Here is a 26,140-nt window from a genome sequence, read left to right as displayed (position 1 = left end):
AGTGCTCATACAGCAACGAGAGGAAAGTGATAGCGGAGACACTAAAGATACACATTTGATTACAAAGTAGGAGTTAAGTGTTTTGAACCAAAGCTGAGTCTAGGGCTCAATCTGGGACTCAAAATTAGCCTCAGGGCAGTTTTATTACCGCCAATTTCTATAGGGTTTTTTGTTTGTTTGTTTGTTTGTTTGTTTTTATGAGTCCATTGCCCTAGTTTCAACATTTATAAAACAAAACTGTGTTATGTTAAATTATTAAGTGTTTGCAATGATGTAATTAAATCAGAAAAATACTTAGAACATCATAAACAATACCCATGGTCACTTACAAAGTTGTTTCATATGGAAAGAAAGGAACTGAAGGATTAAAGCTGGAAAGAGCAATGTGTTTCCACTTAGAGGAGAATAGCTATTGACACACATGGATGTGCATAGCAAATTAACATCTCAACACTATTTTCTTTACCAATATTAAGTTGTATAGATCAGAAAATAATCACCAGGACCGTAAGGAACCTAAAAATTGTACAAAACTGGTTTGAAATGGCACCCATCTGAAATTCCACAGATGCATACAAATGAAATCTTTTGTTTGGTGAAATTTACTATTTGCATTTCAAGCTATAAAACAAGACCTCTTTTTAAAATATTCTATATAGGATGTCACTAACTTCCAATATTTTATGAATTCTTCAGTATTCTGCGATAAGAAAATATTTTCGAATCAACTTGCCAGCAAACATAAACTCTAAGCATTTTGTATAACTTCTACTTTTAATATAATAAAATATTAAGAACTTTTAATTTCACATTAAATGCAAAATTAATTTTTAACAAAATTTTATTCAAAGTATTAGGAATACAATATTCAAAACATAGAAATAGGCTGTAGCAATGCTGCATAGATAGTGGTATACAAGTTCCCTGATGGTGTGACTTCTTCCCAAATAAAACTTCAATTTTCAAGTCATCAGTAGAAAATGGTAAATGCATTACCTCATCTCTCTGGGGATGAAAAAATGGCTTCAATGGTGATGTCACCACTTTAACAAAGACAAATCTCCAATTGAATTATACCTCCCTCTTTCAAAGATGAAAATTTGGAATGTAAGGTTTATTGGAAGGGAACAAGAAGTGAATTACCTCTTAAGGAGATATCCTGATCAGTGCCTACTTTACTCCAATAAAACACTGAATTAAAGTTTGAAAATTACAACCACACCATTATGCTTACCTAAAATTGCCAACATGAATACTTTTTTACATAATACAATACATGTATACAACAACAACAAAAATGATCTGTTCCCATCCTTTGACCTTCAGCAGAAAAAAAGTTATTATAATAGGATCTGAAAAATAATCTTCATGGCAGAGCACTAACTCCACAGAAATACTTAAGATAGAATGAGTTGTCAATGAGAAATGGCTACATTTATTTTCTGAAAAGAATGCTGATTTATGATTTACTTGAAAGGAATTTATAGCTGGAAATACTATTCATTAAGAAACCATAAAGTTACCCTGAGAAAGACTCTTAAAATTACCAGTATTTTCAAAGTCCCTCAGTAACCATGAAGGAACTCTTTGTCCGTTCTTCTTGTTACTTACATTAACAATGCTTTCATCTCAAAGGCAGTTGGGCTTCTCTGCTGTACTAGTAAAGGTCACAGCCAAGACATTTGGGTGTGGTGGAAAAAGGGCATTTTGCAGTCATTATGAGCAGGTCTCTTCCTGCTCCGAGAGTTTATACTTCTGCAAATAGTCTTGGGGTCAAACAAACCTATGAATCACACTGATGAAAGAATCTTCTATTAAGTAAATTGGTAGTTTTCTTAAAACACATTAGTCTGGTCTACATTCTCTAATGCATGCCTAGAAAATAAGGCATTAGGAATTCTTCATTGGCCACTGCGGAGGACAGACAACTGTTTTTCTTTTCACTGGAGACAAATGGTAACATACTTGAAAGTGCACTGCTATTTTTAAGATCTCTTACACATCTACATTCGGCATTTTTATGACCCTCTGTATACTTTTGTATAAAATCATGCATACTCCCAATATCTTACATATCCCATAATTACTTAAGAAAAGACAAAGTGAGAACAGCTACAAAAGTAGCAAGATACTTTTCACAAATAAAAATACAGCATACAAAAAAATGGCAAGTTATTGATGAATGGTAACACGAACTCTCAATAATATCCTTCCCTGGTGTCCACGTTAAGATTTGACAAGTTTAAAACCTTGTCCTGTGTCCAACACTGTAGGAAGAAACCAACTCATTTTTAATCTTTTCAAGCACCTAAAACAAGTTTTGCAGATCCAAAAAAGGTTCAGACCACATAGCCAGTTTGCCAAATGCACTAAGGGATATGTAATACGAGGGAAGTGCAGCATCCAGTGCTTGGCCACATCACTCCCTGTCGGCAAATGCAAAGTGTAGTCACTCCACCTCTTTGACACACCGTATACGGCTTTCACTGTGCGTCCTTTCTCAGTCCAGCAGATGTTGTTAGTGGAGTTGCAGTTGTACTCTACCCAGTCTCTTGTAAAGTCACCTAGCTGTGGTGGGTCAGCTTCTTCAATATCTACTGTCTTTGCCAGCTCAGCTCCCTGAACTGCAATATACTGGTCATTAATCTTCCTCACTTCTTTCACCCACGGTGTTGAGTTCTCGCTGTCTAATATGATGATTAGCCGGGAACAGAAGGAACCATTCTTTTCTCTCCACCATTCTAACAGCGTATCAAGGCGAAGAATGTCTCCACCTGTGGACAAGAAAAAATTCATAACAGTGGTGATTTCTGAAGTCTGTTTCTTTAAAATTTTAGAATACTTAAACAACAACAATAACAAAAATAAATAGGTAAAACATATTGTTTAAAAAACTATCTTTTTAGAAAATACTTGTAAAATTATACTTTTAGCCCTATAACTTACATAGAAGTACAGTATGATAATTGAAGAAAATTAATTTATATACATATATCCTTGATTTCAAACAGATAAAATGCCAATCTGAAAACATTGTAAGTTGAAATTGTATTCACCATACCTCACCTACTAAACATAAACACCAAAGCCTAATGATACCGTCCCTTCAAGCATTCGCTGCCTAGTGCTGTGACTGAGTGGCTAGGGTCTGCAGCTAGCCGACACTGCCCAGCACCCCAACATCATCACATTGCTGGTTTGTGTTCAAGTAAGCATAAAATGTGCTTTGCTTTGACTTTATCTACCTTTTGCACCACTGTAAAGTCATTAAATTGAACTATTGTAAGATAGAAACTGTAGATAAATTTAGTAAAAGTAAAATTATACAGAAAAGCAAGCATTCTAAACTTAAGCAGCAAATGACAGCTCATAATCTCAAATACAAGTGTCACCTGGCTTTTATGATCTGAAAGTTGATATTACAATTTTAAATAGGAAAAAATCAAAAGAAGGTTTTATGAAACATTAAATGTATAGAAAATTCAATCTTCATAATTCTTCCTGCAAACAACACTTTATCAGAACAAAAACACACATTTTGAGTTTTATTTATGGTTGCTTTCACAGGTACTGCAGTTACATAGGTCCTACAGTTCAAGGTATAAGTCTCAAAATAATTGGTGCTATACAAAAAGTTTGGTAACCCCTGTTCTACACTGAGAAATCAACCCTTCTTTGCCTTCATAAGCAAACACCTACTGAGTGAGGACAGGGGCCACTCCTCAGAAATTCTTACCACTCTTCCTAAGCCTGGAGAAGAGTTTATGGGTGTATTCACGTTTAAATCAGAGCTATACCTGAAAAACCTGAAAGGAACACAGAAACCCCAGGTCCAAAGCTCTAAAGTAAATAAATTCCTATCTGACTTGCTGTGGATTTTTTGGCATTGATTTTTTTTTTAAAGAATACAATGTTAAAGCATTATATTTATTTTTATGAATAAAGTTTTTCTCAGTATTTACAAAAGATTTCCTTAGTTTCTATGAGCTCATCCACACAAATAAAACCTTGCATATTTAATACAGGACATGACCCTTGTACAAACTGGGGAAAAGTTAAATTTAAACTAATGTAGCTGTTAACTTCTAGATAACGGCAACTCAACACAGTAAACTGGTCCTGTAAAGACATCATCTGCTAACCCTGTTGTACATCACGGAGAACACAATTTTTCTTTACCTTCATAAGTAGACACCTACTAAGTGAAAGCAATTTTCCCCCAAAATTGACAGCACAGTTTAATAATCCCAAGATTAAACGTAACTGCCCTTCCAGATTCTGAAGTCACCTGAACAAAAGTACAGAGACATCCAGATACTCCACTAAGAGAAAGGGGTAGGGAAATGGAAGGAAAAAACAAAAGGAAGGAGGGATGGGGGAGGGAAGAAAGGAGAGGGGTAAGAGGGAGAGACACTGGGGACTGTTACAAGGAAAAAACAAAACAAGTAAGTTTTGCTAAGTGCTGTGTACTAGGCATCTGAATCACTAAGAGGAAAGTACCATGGAGAAGCAACACTCAAAACAACTTTGGCAGGAAGAGTCACTACTACGACTATAAAGCAGATGTAAGATAGTTCACATTCCTAGCACCTAAACTATAACTATGGCATTTCACTTTTTGATCAGCCTGCTTGGATATTCAAAGTATTTGTATTTTCATACGAAGGTGTTAGGTCCAAAACAGGCCTCAAGAAAGGCAGTGGTGCAGACAATGTCCTGATTACAATCTGGGCTTATCTCAGGCTGAACTCTGACCCAGTAAACAGAAGAATTGCTAGCAGACAAACAACACTTGAACCCAGCATTCATCAGAAACCTCGTAAAGTGGGATTCTGTTTGTCAGAAAAAGTCATTATTTCCCTTATCTCTTGCCCCACCTCACCCTCACCAGCAGCCAACTACCTCCAGTAAGGGCATCTGGTTCCTGATGAACTCAAACAAGCCTGTAAAGAGACCAAAGTCCCCACACTAGTTCCTAGGCTGTTCTGGCCTCAACTCCAATGCCAGCTACTCAAACTCCCAGACAATTCTGACTCACATGCACCATCCTACTGCTACCTGCTCCATTTGCTGCTCTCTGCTCATCCGCCCACAGCTCTAGCAGTTTGAGGTCCTCAATAAATCCTTATTTATACCCACAAGATGGTCTAGTTCTGTGGTTTCACTGAATCCTCACTTATAAATTTCAGGATTTAGATTTTTTTTTCTTATTTATAAAGAATAGTATTAGTATTTTAATGGGAATTGCATTAATCTGTAGACCGCTTTTGCAGTATGGTAATTTAACAATATATATTCTCTCAATCTATGAACATGGGAGAATTTTCCGTCTTCAACTGTTTTCTTCCATTGCTTTCTTAGTTGTTTTTATAATTTTCACTATAGCAGACTTTGTCCTCCTTGGGTAGGATTATCCCTTCATTTTTGTTTTTTCTTTTTTGAGTCTATTGTGAGTGATAATACTTTCCTGATTGAGTTCACTACTGATATACAAAAGGAAACATTTTGTATGTTGGTTTCTATCCTGCTACTAAGCTAAATTTTTGTCAGTTCTCAGTCTTTTGGTAGAGTCTTTCAAAGTATAGATGAAGGAATTGTACACTTGCCCCTTCAGTTTTGTGCCTCAGGTGACATTCCTCACCTCATTTTACCCCTGGCTCTACCTCAATGAGAGAAGGACACAATTATTTTAATTCTAGGAATCCATCCCAAGAAAAGAAGTAGAGGCAAGCTTATAAACATTTCTTACCACTAATGTCTAAGGTAATACAAAGTCTAAAACAAGGGGAACAGATATAAACTATAGAATAATCTTAGAAGAATTTTATAATAAAATAAAATTTATAAAACTTCTATATTATATTATAATGAGGACAAGGTACAACATAGAAGTTTACGTACAAAAATTATAGCAGTGGTTATTAAGGGGTATTTGACCTGTTGCCTTTCCCAATAGAATAATACATTTTTCCTCTTTCCAAAATTTTTTGATGAAGCAACTCTAGACGGCAAAAAGTGCTTATGCACACATAAGCACTGGAGAGGCCAGAATAGTTAAACTCACAGGCATTCTTCAAAGGAAAGAAGTGTTTACCCTGTCCTCCTCCTGGAACATTGGGAATGGATATCACTTACAACCTGGTGATCCCTTGCTGTCTAACGAGCCAGCAGTACCTTCCCGCTAAAACCGTGCGCATGCTCCATGGCCATAAAACTCATCCTTGTGAGAGGTCATTTGTACTTTATAGCAGCCTAGTTGCCTTCTACATTACCTGAGAGCCAGGCACTATGTTTATCTCATTCTCCCTAGACCCTTACCTTGAGCACTGTTTCTAAGGCAACAGAACCATGCTTTGGACAAACCATATATACTTTGTAGCTTCACTGTAACATGTCTTTAGATTTGTTGCATGCACAAGGCTGAGCTGTTAGCTGAAAACTTCTTTCCAAAAATGTGCTAATCTAAAATATGAGCTAATGTCAGACTCAAGGAGTTCTAGACCAGCACCAGAACCAAAAGCAGGCTGGACCTAATTTTACTCTGGTCTTTTCATGGATGTTTCCCTGCCTGCTATCAAGCCTGCAGGGACCCTCCACACAGCAACTGGTACTTTCACAATTAGAAAGAGCTTTAACATACTGGAATTACCAGCAATTTTCCAACAAACTACTTTCAGAATACAGTTTTCTACTAAGAGAAAGCATCCTCTTTGCTAAAATATCAAACTAATAAGAGTATCTTTTTATAATATGCAAGTCTGCTGGTAACAGTACCTCAGCTGCCAGCCTATGGCACAGTATCTCTGTATAGCGAATGTATTCTTCAGTTTGCTATGAGAAAAGCTGAGAATGCACTGGACCCAATGCATGCTCTAACACCCATGCATACTGTTTTAGAGGCAATACTAGTATTTCTCCCACTTTTTCAAAAAAAAAAAAAGTTCAAACATTACCTTTTCATCATTTAAATGTCTCTGGACACCAGACTACACAGACCACAAGCAATGTAACAACTTGCACCCTCCACAAAGCCTATCACAGCACTCCACTGTTTTAACATTCTTCAGCATACTCTACCCTAATTCTCTTTTAACATTAACAAGACACTTACGGCAGCAGTAAAGCTTTCTGAGTTATTTCTCTACCTTGCTTTGTTTTGCTCTGCTTTCTTGTAGGTCCTGTGTTATACTTGGCTTTTGGCCCAGATACAAAGCACTTAACATTTATCTCCAGTAACAGCCATTCAATACATTTCAAGAAACTGAGACAGCTTTTAAAGGTTCTGTGTTTCTGTGATAAACTGATTTTTTTTTTATTTCTTTCTGTCTCTCTGATAATTATCCTAATTGTTTTTTACCCTAAAGCAAGGAGATAACATTATCAGGTTTAATATTAAAACTCCACGAATCTAAAAAGACTACACATTCTAAGTGATGTGTATTAAAGTATGGAACAGAGGCACATTGAAGGTCTTGTTCCCCAAGTAAAACTGTTTTGGACTTGATGTTAATTTGTTAGCACAAGTAAAGTCTAATGCTAATAGTCATACTTCAAGGCTGCCAGAGGTAGTTATTAAAGAGTTTAAAGTTCTAGGTCATTTGACTTGGAACAAACTAGAGCACTTTACACAGAGCAGAGGTGTTCTATCTGATTTCAAGGCAAAATCAGTGTTGGAAGGCGTGTGTCTAGCAGGCGTGGGAACTCTATCTGAAGAGCATTTATGGCCACAGCTCAACCTGACTACTTACAAATAAGGCAGGTGCCACAGGCCAGGACCTATGACAGCAGCACCCTTGAATTACAAGATAAGGCAGAGTAGTGTCATACTATGCTATGTGATATCTATCACGACTCTGTCCATGGAAACTGACTTTCTTGTTTTGTATAATAAACTCTAGAACAGTTACATAACCACAAGCCTTTTTTTGCTAACAAAGAAACTGCATGATGGCCAATTTACTGGTAGTATGTTTCAAAGACTATAAAGAAATTACTTTAGAATATTTCAATTTAGAAAGTTATCAAAATTATATTTTTTTTAAATTAAGTTTTCATAAGTTGATCTTAACTCTTTGTAAAAAGCCAAGTATATGAAATTTAGATACTATCTATTATGGTATCTTTTTTTCTTCCAGAAGGGAAAAAGGTGATATAAGTATTAGTAAGCTGAATATGTAGGAACAGTGAGTTCCATACTGCCTCCATCTTCCACTTTACCCTCTGAAAATGGTAAGGTAACAGAGGTGCTGTGGTCGAAGGAGTTCATAGGAAGTCAAGCCTAATGTTGTCTACCAAGTACTAAGCAGAGTAGCTGATACTTCAAATGTGTCCAGTGTTTGCCTTTACACGTAGAATAACCACTGCATTGTTTAATATTGAACTGCAAAAACCACAATTTTTAAAAACTGCTTTTATTTATGCTAAAAACTCTACCACAAGTCAGGCATGAAATTAGTGGGCTCAAGCTGGCGAAAGACCATCTGCTGCTTGAGCTTCTTTCTTTCGGAGCCCTTCCTCCACAGCTCTGTCTCTGCCTGGCATGGTTTCTCCCACCCAAGTGTATGTATGATGACTTTCATCTATGTAACATGGCTTCTGACAGAAACAACTTAAAAGAAATCAGGGCTTCTTGGCCCATGGATGTGGAGGTTTTAGTGATCATGCAGTGTATGTAGCAATGCAGAGCGGTTCGTACATGGCAGCAGAGAAGAACAGGAAGTGTACCTGGGCAGCTGGCTTTCTTTTTCCCCCTTTTTACTTCTCCTAGCTCTCTAGACCACTGGAGTGAAGCCCTACACTCAGGGAAGTTCTCCCTGGGCCCAGGGATATCCTCTCTGGGAACACCATCACGCATACCCAGAGGTATGCTGTACCAACCTCCTGTTTACTACTAAATCCAAATAGCAGGCAATGAAGATCAAACATCACAACACTTACACTTTACATTTTATGACTACTATTGTTTTGATCTCAATTTACAACTAGGTGTAAATAAATTTACAACTAAATGTAAATAAACTATTTTCAATGGAAAGTAAGAAAATTATCTTATTTTTTCATGATATATTCTATTAATTTTCTTACCTAGGCATTACTTAAATATGCCTGTTATGTTCCAAGTTCTCGTACATTCTGAGAATGCAATAATCCACAAAACAAACCCTACGACTAATGAAATCTTTACTGTAGTTAGGAAGACTGACAAATTCCTCTATATAGTAAGACCTCACTTCTCTGAAACGTCTCTTGAAAAGAAGTGTTTTCTTTTTCTAAATGCAGGTAAACCAAAGTCTTCCCCAGCCCCAAGACTTTAAAAAATATAGACACATCAAAAATCAAAAATAATCCTAAAGAATTTTATAGCTTACAATGACACAGTGATTATTCTCTACCTTCGCTCATTGTACAGATGTGGACGATGAAGCCAGCAGGACTCCTAGCTGAGTCAGCGCTGCTGCAGAAGAGCAGGGCCAGCGCTTCTGACCTAGCACCGTTTCTATTGCACGGCCCGACACTTAAAGTCCGCGTAAGGTTTTAATACGTATAATATTTAAAGACCAGGAAGTACCAGTCAATAGTTCATCAGCTTCTAGCAGATACTACTATGTGGAATGATTCTAAAAACACTCTTAAAACGAGACTGTAAGTCTCAAATTAAATGTATATTTTTCTTTCTAAATACTATCAATGAAATAATTCTCAAATCCTTGTTACAGCTCAGTGAAGTGAAATAGGTAGTCGTGAAATTAAAAGTAATCATATAACCTTGGTCATCTGGTAAGCAGCGAGCTGAAAACTTTAATGTCTCTTTGTAAATATTCCATGAGTATATATTTCACAACTGTCAAAGGTGAACTTACCTGCTAGAGCCCACTCTCCTGAGCCATGGGTGTGCCCACTATAATACAAAACGTAGGTATCATGTCTAGGTCCATCCACTGTCCGAAGTTCAAGGAAAGCTTTCAGTTTGGAATGTAGGGTATCAAAAGATAGTCCACTTGTGGAATAGTCACATCCATAGGTCTCAATCATATGATATGCAAAAAATCTTTGGATGGCATTGAGCATGCCAGTAGACCTCAGATTTAACTCCTGTACATGTTCTGGTGGAAGAAGTGTTGGCTGACCATCAGGACTGCAGAGAGAGAGAGAGAGAAGCGGGGAGGGGAAACAACCCAGCATTATTCTCCTTTTCAGAGAGTATCATTCAGGGGCTGGAGAGATGGCTCAGTGGTTAAGAGCACTCACTGCTCTTCCAAAGGTCCTGAGTTTAATGCCCAACACCCACATGGCAGCTCACAACTGTTTGATGCTGTCTTCTGATTTGCAGATGTACATGCATACAAAGTATCCACATACATAAAATACATAAATAAATAAATCTTTATTTAAAAAAAGTATTATTCTATGTTATATTCTCATCCAACATCTATAATGATTTCCCAAGAACCATGATCAATCATATCAATTAAATGGCAGGTTTCTCTTCTATAGTTCCTTTCATGTTAACAATTAAGTTCAGAAAAATCAAAACATGGTTTCTAAAACCTGTATTTCTTATAAGTAAAATGGTAAATAATTGAACAATATCTCATGAAATATACAACACTATTCTTTTCCTCTTGTTCTTATTGTCTTACTGAATGACAAAATACTGTACTAAATGTTTCAAGAATAAAGGAAATGACATTATTTTCTTCCTGAAAAAATATTAAATTCACATGTAAAACATGGCAAGCAAAAGTGGTTATATATTTAGTTTCTGTATTGAAAAACAGGGTCTTTGTAATGTGTTCAAAATTTAATAACTTAAGGTACAGACACTATCTATTAACAAAAATAACTTTAAAATAGTTATTAAGACTTAAGTCTATATAGTATTTAATAGGAATTGAAGACTTCAACCTGATCTGGAGCAAATGGTAGCTGGGGAACACATTAAACTACATGTGACAACTAACAGCAAGAAAAAGCTTGCAGTGCTGAAGAAGAGGGTTATGACTGCTCTCTTCTCCAGAACAAAATCTCATCAGAAAAACTGAAAAGTTAACCTTTACTTCAGGTACTATCAAACCTATCACAGGAATATTCAGTTTTATTCAAATAAAATCTTTCACATATTTTTGACATTTAATGGTAATCAAAAAATTGTCATATAAACTAAAATTATAATGGGACAAAATTAACTATGCATCTTACTATTTCCACAAATTCTTTTTGCAGGATTGCCATGTCTTACTTTATGAGATCCTTCCTAAACTCTTATTTCCATGAGAACTTTCTACTTCTAGCAAGCCTTCAATACAGAACTATTAAGAATTTATTTGGAGATTCTTATCAAATATGGAAATGAGATTTTAAAAAATTATTTCAAGATATCACCACAACCAAAAGAACTATAAAGAAAATTTAGTCATCAAACTCATTTATGGCAGAAACTATTTTTTTATCATAAATATAGTTAGCTATTAAAAAATTTAAGATCAGTAATGTTTCTAGTTTCAATTTTCCCCTAAAAAATTATATGGAAGGAAACTACAATGAAATTAATTTTTAAAAAATTTTTCTAGACAGAGTCTCTCTGTGTAGTGGTGGCTGTCCTGGACTCACTTTGTAAACCAGGCTGGCCTCAAACTCATAAAGATCCATCTGTCTCTGCCTCTGCCTCTGCCTCTCCCTCCCAAGTGCTGAGATTACAGAAATGTACCACCACGCCCAGCAATAAAATTAATTTTTAAGTAAACTTCATTGTTAAGCTTCATGTTTATTCAGAATTTTCATAGTAAATCCTACCAGCTTTCCAGAACATTCCTCCAAAAAGGGTTATTTTACCATTATTACTTTAGATAAGGAGTCTTAGGTTTAGAGTGATTATAATTTGTTCACAGAGCAGAGAACTGGAATTGCAGGCTCTCAAGCCCAGCAGACACTCTATTATTACATCATTTTACAGGAACTTTCCTGATACTCCCTTTAAGGACGAGCCTTTCCTTCAAAAGTTCATTCAAACTAAACAGATCTATCAAAATATTTATATTTAATCCTGAAAATTACATTATCACTTAAGAGTCAAGTTTTATACCTAAAATGAAGTGCAAGGGCACTGTACTTTGGAAATAAAATTGTGAAAATAATCTATAATAATCATTAAGAGATGTTAAAAATCAAGGAGTTGCTGTCAAGCCCAAGAGAACACAGTACCTGCAGAAGTTGGTAGGGATGACAATAGCATATCCAACAGAGGTTCCTCCTAAACAGTTCCCCAGCTCATGGAAGAGCCCATGTGCCATGGACTCCAACGGCAGAACAATAAGAAACATGCTCAAGAAGATTCCATTTGTTGGCTAAAAGAGATAAAAGATTATACAGTTTGTGGATATTTAGACACATGTGCATTGACTCACAGTTTTTACCTCTATGGTCTAGGATTAAAAAGATAACTGACAATCAAAAAATGATCATAAGAAAAAGCACACATTTGTGGACATGGATGAATTACCAGAGCAATGAACCTTAAACAGATCTCTAAGTTTTTTGGAAATTGTAGCCAAACACAGCACATATTTTTAAAATTTTGTTAAATAACCTTCCAAACAAACTGAAAACAAAAATATAAAAACTCTGATATGAAAGAGAACAAGAACAAAACCATCTCTCCATGTCCAACCCACATAAGCAGCATTTTTCCAAACACCATGACTATTACTTTATCAAAGAGGATGCTTCAGGAAGGGCTTGCTGTCCCAGTCCCATGAAGAGTTCAGAGAGTCCACAAACTATGAAGAACAAAACCTTAAGGCTTTAAAAAAATTCATTTTTATATAATAGTTTACCTTTTTATATACTTTTACATAATAGTGTACTTTTTTAAAACTCTAAACTCAATTTGTCTAAATTTTAGATCATAACAAAAAAACCTTAAAAACATTTAAATACCTTTAAAGCAACAGGAATACAGAAAAAAATTTCTAAAGAAGCTAAGATTAAATATTAACTGAAACTAAAATCCAGGACAAAGTACCCATTTAAGTTGAAATAAAACAGAAAGATGATAACTGATCCTATACTGTATCTTTTTAATACTATTCCAGATTCTTGCATTGGTGCTGCATAAATAATAGGCCTATCCTCAGAAACAAAATGTCAACACTAAAGAGTGGCTCATCAGATCAAAAGTAAAAAATTTATTCAAAATGAAAAAATGATACCCTGGCCAATTTGGTACAATGCAGTTTATCAATTATATAATATACACTATAGTAAATTATAATTATTTAGTGTAAAGAATCAATTATAAACATCAAAAATATGAAAATTTATAATTAAATCACTCCAAATAGTCTTTTAGATTATTTCCACACTTCCTAATACACACACACACACACACACACACACACACACACACACCCACGTTTGAGTCCCAGTACACACACAGCAGTTCACAATGGTCTGTAACTCCAGCTTCATGCCTTCCTTTGATCTCTGTTTTTCTTTTTGTTTTCTGAAACAGGGTCTCAGGATGTAGTTTTAGCTTGATTTAACTTGTCATTTAGAAAGGCTGGCCTCAAACTCAGAGATCCACGTTGATTTGCTTCCTAAGTTTAATTAACACCAAGCACTACCACACAAGGCACTCATTTAAAGGCTGGAAACCAGGTGAAGAAGAAAAGACAGTTATGCACAATGTAACAGTATTTCAGTCAACTATGGACCATTTGCACCAACTGTGTGCATTCAAACAAGTTGTCCATTCAGGGTCCCATAGACCACAATGGAACTGAAGATTTCCTGCTGTCTAGTAACACAACGTGATTTGTTGTTGTAATGTTGTGCTGTATGTAGACAAGCCTGCACTGTCAGTCATATGATTATGTACAGCTCACAGCCAACAACAAATGACTGTTAGTGGTTCACATTTTTACCACCTGTACTTCCTATACATTAAAGTTTACTGCAAAGCGATATGCCATGTTTATCCAGCAACAGCCCCACATTTTGTGTTTGCTGACTGCATGCATCAACAGGTCAGGTGGAGTGATTGATGTAATCTAAATTTATGAAAGCATACTCTACCATGATCACTAGTTATCTGTTAGGAACTGTACCACATTCATCCTTCATGACGAAAACACTACCCAGACCATTGGTACTGTTTGGTTTGGTTTGGTTTGGTTTGATGTTTTTGCTTTGTTTTGTTTTGGGGGGTCGTGATGGTTAGTGGGAATAGAGGATCTACTCTTCTGAAGTGGTTCCACTATTTTCCACCAAAGCATGCTCTGGAAACTTAATTCTCAATACAGCCATCTTAGGCAATGGGTCTCATTGGAAGTATATTGGTCACAAGGACACAGAACTTACAAATGACCGTCACAGTGAATTAATAATTATTACATAAGGATTCACTCAAAGCTGTGAATAATGCTTCTTAATCCTTCCCTTCCATCTGTTTGTCTGTCCATCTATCTAATCTACCTATCTATCTATTAATCTATCTATCTATCTATCTATCTATCTACCTACCAATCTACCTATCACTCTCTCCTAAACTTCCTCTATTAAAATTAGGCTTCCCAATATTCACACAGTGAAAATTAAATGTCATTTCTTTATAAATTACCTACTCTGTGTTACTGTCACAACAGAACACAACACACAGGACATCCCAGTTTATAGTGTTCTAGAAAGAGTGGTCAAAGTTTAGCTTCAAACTAAAATAATGTCCCCTTTGAAACTTAGACTAAATGGCTCTAAACTGGGGCAAACAAATGAAACAAAAGAAAAAATTTGAATACTGTGTACTTCTAATTCATCAGCAGGCTGAAAAGCTCCCTGTTCCCCATGCCAAGTGAAAGAAGGGCTGGTCCTTCCACCTTGCTGCAAGTGACATCACTCTCCATGGATAGATTTCAGAATGTGAGGCCTATACTAAGACTGTCATACCCAGGAATTGTCCCTTTTTCACCTACAGTGAAATTAACTGTATTATGGTTTCTCTAGTTTGGGTGAAAAGGGCTTCTACAAAAAGCTGTGTCAAATCCCCATGGAATCTTCAAATGGAAAGGCATATAAAAACTCAAGTGAAAGATTTCAGAGGGCATGTCTAAATATAAGAAGGTGCTGTGGGGTGTGTTTCTAAGTGGGGTGCAGTCTCCCTTTTGGCCTTCTGTGAATTATCAATGACCATAAATGCAACACTAGCTATGCTGGCATAGTGTGCCTTTCTATTTGATTTATTTAAGCAAAAAGTTTAAAAGACAGAAGCAAATGGCAGGCAGTGAACATAATACAAACTGTGGGAAACAGCAGCCGTAATGGTGCATTTTAAGTCAGACTGAGATTATGAACCACAACAGAAGCTAATGTGAAATTCCAACTCTTTAATGAAAGTAACTTGAAAGGAAACAATTGACTCATTCTGACAATATTAGAGTGGAAAAATTAACAAAAAAGCAAACCTTTTAAAATGAGATTAGTGATGATTTCTTAGCTATGACAAATTTTTTTCATAAATGAAAAATAACTGATCAGTTGGTTATGCCATCTCTATTTTCATGTATTCTGACCGAGGCTGTCAAACTCATCTCCTTAAAAGTTTTTTAACTTGCTTTTCCTTGCTGCATTGGGTCTGTTCCCACCGAAGCGGTGGGAAAGCTTTCCATAGAAATCATAAATTAATGAGACATAAGAAAAAAGTATAACTTTTTTATTCTTACAAAAATGTGTGTGTGTGTGTGTGTGTGTGTGTGTGTGTGTGTGTGTGTGTAAGAGAAAGGGAGAGTGAGATGGAGAATTGAGAACAATATTTAGAAATGTTAAGCAAAAATAGTTCAATTTAAAAATCTAAAATCCAATTTAAATAATTTGAGATAGCTGAGAATGTAATTGGATTAGCAATGTCATTCGCTCCAAAGTAGTTTTACCCCATCAGAGACTTCAATTGTTTCCCTTTCACTATATACTTTTCTAATTCTAAGTCACTTGAAATCACTTATGATTCATATCAATGTTACATTTGATCTTCAGCAGAAGTTCAAGGAGAGATCACACATAGAGGATAAAGGGTGTGAGAGCTGGGGAAGAGGGTGGGGGGATTAATGAGGGCTAGAGGCAAAGGTTTCATACACAGATGAGTGTAGAAACAATGTGCTTTCACTATTTCTTTTAATTTTTGTTAGTTTGTTTTGCTCTGAGTATTCTTATTACATTTCACAGGGCACTGGGCAGAATAAAGGTTCTGAAATCTTTCGATAATCAATTAAACTAAAAAGTCTACTTTCTTGTTAGGTGCAATGCCAACATCACAGACATCAGGTATCAGGTAGCCGTCAGAGAATGTAAGTACAGTCGGGTGGATTTACATTAGCTTTGAACAGCTAAATTAATAAGGCATTTAACGGGTGTATTGCTGGCCAGGACTGCCAAGGCCATCCCTTTAAACTTTTAGCAAAGCATAATCCTAGGCTCTTCCCCAAACACTGAATTCCAGTCTTCAGAACTTTACCAAATTTCACATGACTCAAATGCACTGATGTCACAAGCAAGGTTTGGCAAGCTTTTTCTATTGTTAATATGATAAGCTTTGGAGGCAGATAACTGAGTTTTCAGTGAAACTACTAAACTATGCCATCTACCATGATAAAAACCAAGTAATAAAGAGTTCTAAAACCTCTTTCTACGTTTACGAACAAGTCTTAAAAACACAAGGCCCAAAACAAACAACCAAGCAAGGAAACAAACAAACGACTGAGGGGCTAGAGGTGGTTCAGCAGTTAAGACTGTTTACTACTCTTGCAGAGAATCAGAGTTCAGTTTCCAGCAGCTACATCAGGTGGCTCACAAACCCAGCTCCAAAGAATCTGACTCTCCTCTGGCCTCTGCCACACCCACACAATTTCTTAAGTGAGGAAACACATTTTAGTATCTCTCAATATTGATAGAATTAGACAGAAAACCATCAAGGATATTGATATATCACTTCCCAGCTTGACTTGGCTGATATTTATAATATTCTCTGCCCAATGGCACTGTAATCTTTTTCAGATCATAAACAAGTCCTCATTAAAAGACTAAGAACACACAAAGTATCCTTCAAGCATAAAGATAAATCAAAAATCAACAATACAAAGACTGATGTTGGGAAATCTACAAATACTATGATTTCACACAATAAAAATATAAATAACCCACAGGTAAAAGAAGAAATTACAAAGGGAATTAGAAAACACCTTGAAAGACAGTATAACACCATACAAACAACAAGACATATAGGTCAATATTAAAAATAACTCAGGTGTGAAATCTCCCACTTACAATTAATTACGGTAGACAGATATATGCAAAGGCAATTCAGAGGGGAGATGTCAGTCCTCTAGTCTTTTCAAGCAGAGGTGCTGAAGCAATTAGACATTGTATACTAAACAAAATTCAGGCCCTTATACCATAAAAAGAAACTAAAATGGATCACAGACTTAAATGTGAAGGCTAAAAGGTAACTTCTGGAAGAAAATATAGGAAAAAAAACCTTGCTGACCTACAGTTGAGATTCTTGTATAAAATAACTAAATATCCAGCCCATAAGAGGAAGAATTGATAAACTGCATTTTATAAAGTTAAAAGTGGTTTTTCTTCAAAACTACCAGTAAGAAAATTAAAGAAAAAGCCATGAGAAGAACATTTCTGAATCCTTTATCTAATAAACGATTTGTACCCTAATTCACAACGACCTCTTAAAACTTAAGACAAATAATCCAATAGAAAAATGGGCAAACGATGTAAGAGTTATTTAAATGACATAGACTTTCATTGCCCTTGTATGCCCACATGCCAGCCTGAGGTATTCAAATTACACAGCGTGTCACACTATGAACAGTTATGATCAAACTCTTTACACCAGCCTTTTCCTTTCATTACAGAGTCAACTGTTTTTAAGGGGAAAGACATCATGAGCTCTTCAGCACTCAGCACCTCTAGCTGAATGTCAACACTACATAGCCAATAAGTACTCAGAGGAAGGGAAGACTAGATTCCTCAAGAATGTCAACATGAAGCTGAAGAGATGGTTTAGTCAGTCAAGCGCTTGATCTGAAAGTATGAAGATCTGGGTTTGGAACCCCAGAATTCATGTAAAAAGCCGAGTGTAGTGGCCCTTATCCATAATCCCAAGCTGTGGAGATGCAACAAATAATAGGATCCTTGCAGTTTGTTGTCCAGCTAGTAAGGGCAAGTCAATGAGAGACCCTTTGGGGGGAAGGGAGGGAAGAAAGAAAGAAAGAAAGAAAGAAAGAAAGAAAGAAAGAAAGAAAGAAAGAAAGAAAGCAAAAAAAGAAGAAAAAGATGAAAAAAGAAAAGAAAAATGAAAAATGCTGAAAATGACTGAGAAAGACAGATGTTTGTTAGCCTCTGACCTCCATATGCATGCACAAAAGCACACACATACATACGCACAGATATACAATATATACACATGCATAAACCACACACACATAATTTTAAAAGTTACTACAAACACAAACTGTTAGCTGGACAGTTTGAATATATACCACCATAAAATACATTTTTCTCATATCTATAATTCAAATTATCTAATCTTTAATTCAGAAGCTGATATGGTACTACACATCTAATTTCTTTTCTTTTCTTTCTAATTCTTTTCAAATAAAATTTCTCTTCAAGAAAAAGGGTATGCTATAAATGTGCTATTCAAATGTCACATAAGGTGGGTATGGGTTTAGTCTAGTACCATAACTCTTGATACATCTTTAAGTATATTCTAAATATGTCTTTAACTATAATCTAAATGTAATCTCTACAAATCCTAATTTCATCTTTGAAGCTAGGATCTTATCATGTATCATTGGCATTGACATAAGAAAATAAACAAAAAACCCTGAGCTTACCTGCCAGGAGACTGCTCCCAAAATTGCTGTTGCAAGAAGACTAAAAAAAACTAACTGCTCTGAAATTAAGCAAAAATGACGCATTCCTTTGGATGCCATGATTCTATCAAGGCTATTGTTATCTGCCCTGTGGTTAATATACACTTTATGGCAGTCGTTTAATTTGGTATGAAATCCCCAAAGAGTTAAAAGAAAAATAATATGGCAAATCATCCAGAAAATTCCAAAAATGGAAAACCCTGGTATCACGAAATACCAAAGATGAGTGTCTCTAAGCTTAAATGCTGAAAGAATGAAGAATGTAAGCTCAATCATTCCAGTGAAAACCACTGAAAGTCTCCTGCAAATTCTTCCACGGTACAGAAAAGGTTTCCATCTTTCGGTGACTGAAAGGCCACTAAAATAAATGTCAAGGAAAGGATCAGTTATCAGACAAATAAAAAAACATGCAAAAGCAACCGGGTTTTGAGGAGTTTCCAATGAAGAAAAAAAGAACAATACTGAAAAAATTATTAAGTTTGGGACAGCTAAAAAGGACTTCATTCTCAGGTCTATAATGAGCATGGCCAAAGCCACAACAAGCAAAATAACACTCAGAGATTTCTCCACCAACATAGTTGTGCTGGCGATGGCAAACCCAACAAGCTCCAGAAACTCTACTGTGGTTAGTAAAGTGGGCCGATGGCGGATATAACCAGAAATTCTCTCCACCAAAGCACATAATATCCTTAATACTATAGACGTCAGGAGCAGGTATTTGGTTGATTCTTCTTTCACGTCATTTTTAAAGGATGAATTATCAAGAAAACATAGAAGGCCGAGCAGAAATCCAAACCAGAGATTGGAGAGACTTAAGCTTGCTGCTTCCATTGAGAAGTAATAGTAGAGGATGCTGGCAATCCCGAGAACAAAGAGGCCGAGAATAAAAATCACCAAAATTAAAGAATTTGCTGTTTTTTCCCATCTTACATAAAGACCTAAACATATAGCCACCAGTAAGTTGATTCTGGCTAAATAGCCAAGATACCGCACAGAGGAATGCATGTTCACTTCTCTGTTTACTTCTTCCAGCCTTGTCATTGCTAGATAGAGACAATGACTAAAGCAGTACCGCAGTGATTTACACATGTAATCTGCCAAGTGGGCGGTTCCCACGCGACACAAAAACTAACTTCTTGTATTTCATTCAACCAAGCCAATATGATGGTAATTCCTATTCCAACATTTTCTCAGAAGTTCTCTTTACAGGGACCTAAAGAGAAGAAAGAAATATTTCACAGTTAATTTTACATGATATATTGCACTTTCTCTATACTAAATAAATGAATAAGAGAAAAATAGAGGTTCTTCTGAAATCCAATTCAAAACTAATCGAATATATCTTAATAGTAATGCATTCTGGCTTACAAACTGCAAGTTACGCAAAGGAAAATGCCCATAATTTGTAAATCATGTACTTGCCTAATCTATTCCTATTTAAATATTAATTGGCTCAGATCATAAGCACTTGGCTGTGACACAATGAACCTCCACTCAACTTTTAAATGGAATGAAGGACTTCATTATTACCTCGCATTTGCAAACACTAGTACAGAGATGGGAACCATTATTACGGTCCTAACCCCCTGTATCTCTTTACAAGACATTTCCGAAAATGGTATAAAATTTCAGTCTTTACACTGTTTAGCTAGTAAAGGTAATTAGAAATACAATTTAACGTTATTCAGGGCACTCAGTGCCTAAAGCTGAGCATAATTCTTGTACTTTCACTCCTATCAAAATAAATTACTTGATTATCACTTATTTTTCAAATCTAAATACTACCTACTTAGTAAACCAATTGGTGAGAACTTCTTACTCAAAACCCAAATACTGGAACACTCACCAAGTCCTGGTAAAGAACTTCAAATCTACCTTTTCAGAAAGTCACTAAGGCAGTTATCTGCTATGACCTACATAATTATTTCAACCTTCAGTGTTCCCATAGACTTCACGTAAAATACAATAATGGTTAAAATATATTATATATAATACATATGAGAAAGCTGTGAAGTCAGACTAATAAGTCTAATCACTCAGACTCTCATGGTGGAAGGAGAGAACCAACTCTTATATTTTGTCCTCTGAACCTCTACAAGCATGTCAAGGCACATGCATATATACATATCAAGCATGCATGTGCACACATGTACACACACACACACACAAACACAAATACATATAAAAAGAAGTATTGATCCATCCACTAGGTAGTTCTTTAATGGTTTCCAATATACTATAATACTGGTCTATTGCAATATCTTATGGTCATACAATACTCAAAAACTCATATATTCAGAAAACAGATGTTTGTGTTCTGGGGTTGGGTATCAGTGCTAGAGTGCTTCCCTAAAATGCACAAGGGATTAGGCTTAAACGAGAACAACACACACACATATTATAAGTTTATTTAAACTTTCCTAATAGAGGAACACTTAAAAGGAACACTCAACAAAAACATGTGATAACTTAGAATTAACCCATAACTAGTGTTTTGCTGGAGAAGAATGTTTCTGGAACAATCTTAGGATCACTGGCATATTTCAAGTGCTATTGCTATTTCTATCTTCTTAGTCCAAAAGCATATTTTTATTTCTAAATCTATTCATTATATATTCAAACTTACTTTCCTCTATTACATTTTCATGTAAGCATTTCTTACCATGTGAAATTAAATGAAAATGTCTGGGTGTTTGTTTTGTTTGTTTAATGTCGATTTTTTACATAAGTTTAAGAAACTGATAAAATCTAGACTCCAAAAAAAAATGTATAAAGTATTATTCCTATGTGCTATATCACACAGGGGTAAGGGGACGATCATCAAAATACTGATGGTGTAATATAAGCTCAGAAGCACTACCAGAGGGAGAAAAACTCCACACACTATGCTAAAAGGTACCACTCCACATTCATGAGACCTCTGTTCTCTGTTTCCTGGTCAACATTCTTTCCTACTCTGTGACTACTCAAACCTCTCTTTTTTCTCAAATTTCTTGACACCCACCTCTCACTGAATTTGTACCACATGACTGCTTCCTACAGGGTCATCAGAAAGGAACTGACTAAAGTTTCTAATAGCACAAACCCACGTCAATCTCCATGTCTGAATGCCAGTCAAAAAGAGTACTCCTGCCCTGTGTAAATCTTTCCTGCTCCAGGAAACTCTCATTTATACTTTATTCATCAGTACTTAAGCATTCGTAGGTCAGCTTTTTTAAAACTGCTAAGCAAAGGGGAAAGAAGTACAGGGTGTGGTGGCACAAGCCTTTAATCCCAGCACACGGTAGGCAGAGGCCAGCCTGGTCTACAGAGTGAGTTCCGGGACAGCCAGAGATACACAGCACTCTGTCTCAGAAAATAGAAAAACAAGAACAAACAAACAGAAGAGTAAAGAAACAAAACTATTTGTTGCCCTCACCTTTTCTACCACATTCAATTTTCTTCCTTCGTGACAACTAATGTTTGGTTAAGTTCCTGTACAGACACTTCAAAGCACTCAACAGTGTGACTACTCTCAGTGAAACTGCTCTTCAACTTCTGGAAGGAGCTACAAGTTTCTAAATGTGATGGAACCTTTGCAGTATCCTGCACATTTTCTTTAAAAGCCTTTACTGCAATGGACAGGACATTCTCCACAACTATGCGGAGAGCAGGGACTTACTCTGACATGAACTCTGGTGCCCCATATTTGACCACTTCCCCTTGGTGGGGAGGCCTGGTGGCACTCAGAGAAAGAATAAGCAGGCTACCAAGATGAGACTTGATAGCCTATAACCATATAGTGGGGGAGGAGGTCCCCCTCAGTCACAGACCTAGGGGAGGGGAATAGCAGGAGGGTGGGAGGAATGGAAGGATACAAGTGATGGGATAACAATTAAGATGTAATCTGAATAAATTAATAAAATAAAAAAAATTTTAAAAACCTTCACACTGTTGAGTATTATCACCTTCTGAAACCTTCCTTTCCCTTGGCTCCTAATGTCCAAGAAATTTTTTTTTCCTCCCAACTCAGTGGTTTTGCCTTGATTCTCTTGAAAGTTCTTCACATGCAACCTAGCCTTCGGACACGTAATCCCAACCCTAGGCTTTTCGCATTCTCAGTTACTTCTAAACTTAATCACACAACTTAATAAAAGACAATACAGCTGTATCATGGAATACAGGCCTTAGTTTTAAAAGTCTTTACCCCTTCTGACTTACTTTTTAAAATAGCATGAACCAGAAATGAAAAAAATTTTAAAGCATTTTATTGTTTTCACTTGAACTACCTTCCTTAATGATTTGAAGGAAAGCTCCTGAGGCAAACAAAAACCAGTATAATGAAGTGAATCAGCAAGTCACTGCTAAAGTCCATTAAAAAAAAATCTCAGGCTGGGGATAGAACTCAGGAAGCATGCTTAAAATTTGGGAGGCCTTGGTTTGACCCCAGTGGTACCCTCTAACCTTCAATCTTATATACTACTTTAACTTTCTTCCACACATCTTCACCCACTATTTAATCCTCATCAGTCCCTGATTTTTGTTTTTCATAAGCATCTCTCTCACATTCCTTCTACTTCTTATCCCCCAAATCGCCTCCTAAATTTCGGCCACCATGATCTCATTCTTGAATGTCTTCTTTTTTTAAAAAAATTTTTAAATTTTTTTCCTCTACTCCTGCCCTTCTTATAGAAAATGTGTATTTAAGACCAAATTTTACCATGTTACTCTGCTATGCAAAATTCTCTAATGGCGTCCCACCCGTCACAGTAGCATAGTCGCAACTCTTTCAAGTGCCTTTATAAAGGACTATACTTTGGATAGGAGCAGTTGCCCCATCTGTTACTGCTCTTCCTCTCACTTTTTATTCCAAACATGCTGCCATGTCGATTATGAACTACATAAATACCACGCCCTCTCTGGCCACATTCCTTCTCCTCCTCCTAACCCTATCTGCCCTTTATCTGTCAAACTCTACAGATCTGGGTTTAAATAGTGTTCTTGGAACAATCACCTCTCACTCCTCAGATGATCCTCACACTGCCTCTGAAATGGAAACATAAGAATACTTCTTTCTTCACCATTTGTTTAATGGCTGCATTCCTCACTAGGTCACAAGAGATCTGTCTTCCACAATGCATGCTCAGTAATCTAGCCAAGTCAGTAATCAAGACGGCATTCAATTTGTTTAAAAAAAAAAAGACGAATACAGAAATAACTAATTAGGTAATGCAGACATAAAACAAACAATTTTTAAAATATGCCACAGCTTAGTACCAGTAGTTAAGAGAGGTTCCAGGAATTTTTGGCTTGCTTGCTTTCAGCCTTACTCCAGCCTTCACGTAATTCACCAAATTTCTTCCAAATCAGAAAGTACCCTCCCTGTGTCCTATCTAAGGCAAAGGGCTTCACAATACAATGTATCGCTTTCATAATCTTTCAGTGGAAATCTATTTCTGTTCCATCTAGGGGAAGTATCAAAAACCTGAAAGAACCACATTAAGAAGTCAGAGCTGGGAGAACTACAGACTTGTTTTTTTCTGAATTCCTGCTAATAATTCTTTCGGCCCACCTCTTAACCAAAAGAACGGCAACTCAAAACTCCAAATTCCTGCCTTAAGCAGCAACAGTAACTTATCTCCCTTTAGGCCTCGTCCTAGCGAGGGATGGAGAGGTGGGAGCCGGGACCCTAGCCGTTCACCGCCCCCTCCTTCGCTCCGGGAGGTGACACAAGGCGAGCCCGGGTCGGAGTGACGAGGGACACCTAAGAATTCCCTGCCTCCGTGGTCGCCGGTCCCTGGCTGGCACCGCTCCCACCCGGAGGCCGAAGGGGCGGGGCCTGGCCGGGTCAGCCGGGCCCTGGGCGGCGCGCCAGCCCTCCGCCGCCCCGCCGCTCCACCGGATCCCTTTACCTGCCTCGGGAGTCGCCACCGACCCTCGCTCCGTCCGCTGAGAGGCTCGCAAAGCAGAAAGGGCGTGGGGCCTCAGAGCCTGCGACTCAGAACCAAGAGGCGGGAAGCCGCGGGGACGTTAACCCGACACCGCCTGCACTAGGACTGCACGGCCTTCGCACAAACTTTCTCTATGGCCCACACGGCCGCCATATTTCCGCCGTCGACTCTGGGCGCTACGGATCGCCGTCAGGGTCAAGCCGCGCCGCGCCGCGCCGCGCGCTTTCTTCCGTGGCCCGGCCTCCTAGTGGCTCTCCACGCCCAGACGCACCTCTGGAAGACAGGTGCGCCTACCCGCTGTAGGAAAGCCGGCAGCCCAACTCTGGGCGCTGATTTAACTCCCACCGGAGATTAGCAGTAAGAGCCAGGGACCTGAAGACCACTGAAGATCGGTCCCCTAAATCAGCGAGGTGTCACAGCTTAGGGGTGGACCGAAACTGGGCCATCGAGGGTGGCATAGCTGCAAGTGGACTGTAAATATTTGTAGAAGGCGTTGCTGCTCCTTCATATGGATGGCATAATATGTGGCTTCGCACATGCTGACCAAGCCTTCAAAGCCCTTCTCTCCTTGCCTCAGGCTGCTTTTCTAATTAAATCCGCCATTAATCCCCATCCTGAACATCTTTACTCTACAGCCCTAACTCTCGCTGGTTCTAAGCGACCTTCAAACTCCACTGACAAATTTAATACGCACTCTGACGACTCTTGAATGAACATGAGCATACTGTTGTTAGCCGCATTTCACAGCTGCTGTGGACCCCAATAATCTTAGGGGTTGAAATGTGTTTGCAATCTTGGTTTCTCCGTCTATAAAATTATAACAAAATCCTCCTCACAAGCTTGTGAATATACAGGGAAACAGTGTGTCCCTCCATGCATAAAATGAAAATTTAAATATTTCGTACCTGTTGGAACAGGTTGTTAAGGGGGAGGGGCTTTAGTCGCCATAAGTACAGGACCAGAGTAATTTCATTTTGAAGTGGAGGGGAAATAGTAGTTTCCACTCAAAGTGAGATTGTAAAAATGAGAATTTTAAAATGAGCAAAGGGTAGGAATGCAAGAGTGGATGGAGAATCACGAAACGGGAACATTATTAGCATTAAAGGGAACAATGACTTAAGAGGCATAACAGCATTCTTGCTAAGACAGCAAAGGTGACTCCTTATTACCAGAAAATAGGGAGATAAGAAAGAATGTTCTAGCTAAACTGACTTCATAGCATTCTTGGTTAAAAACTAGATTTGAGGGGGGAAAAATGCACAGTTAGGCCTGAAA

General features: G+C 37.2%; 1 protein-coding gene across 2 annotated transcripts; it reads right to left on the bottom strand.

Annotated features, from left to right (window-relative positions):
• Positions 1–823: 823 nt before the first annotated feature.
• Positions 824–25,189, bottom strand: TMEM168 (transmembrane protein 168). 2 transcript variants are annotated; one of them, XM_084785413.1, is made up of 5 exons: positions 24,827–25,189; positions 18,897–20,148; positions 12,202–12,344; positions 9,861–10,135; positions 824–2,774 (listed from the first exon to the last, which is right to left on the bottom strand). In XM_084785413.1, the coding sequence occupies exons 2-5, from the start codon at positions 20,022–20,024 to the stop codon at positions 2,227–2,229; spliced, it is 2,094 nt and encodes a 697-aa protein (XP_084641539.1). In that variant the 5' UTR covers positions 20,025–20,148; positions 24,827–25,189; the 3' UTR covers positions 824–2,226. The 2 variants fall into 2 exon arrangements, with proteins under 2 accessions (XP_084641539.1, XP_084641540.1); XM_084785414.1 differs by lacking the exon at positions 24,827–25,189 and adding an exon at positions 23,929–24,072.
• Positions 25,190–26,140: the final 951 nt, after the last annotated feature.

The sequence above is a fragment of the Acomys minous genome, assembly GCF_964271855.1.
Source record: "Acomys minous genome assembly, chromosome: 6".
NCBI classification, from domain to species: domain Eukaryota; kingdom Metazoa; phylum Chordata; class Mammalia; order Rodentia; family Muridae; genus Acomys; species Acomys minous.
This window is presented reverse-complemented; position numbering and strand designations above follow the sequence as displayed.

What these genes read in the sequence shown, in the direction of transcription:
- TMEM168 (XM_084785413.1), bottom strand. Translation starts at nt 20,024, where the DNA reads ATGTGTAAATCACTGCGGTACTGCTTTAGTCATTGTCTCTATCTAGCA. An exon ending in ATCCCTACCAACTTCTGCAG is followed by an intron (nt 10,136 to 12,201) that starts GTACTGTGTTCT and finishes CTCTCTCTGCAG; the next exon opens with TCCTGATGGTCAGCCAACAC. An exon ending in AGGAGAGTGGGCTCTAGCAG is followed by an intron (nt 2,775 to 9,860) that starts GTAAGTTCACCT and finishes TCTTGTCCACAG; the next exon opens with GTGGAGACATTCTTCGCCTT.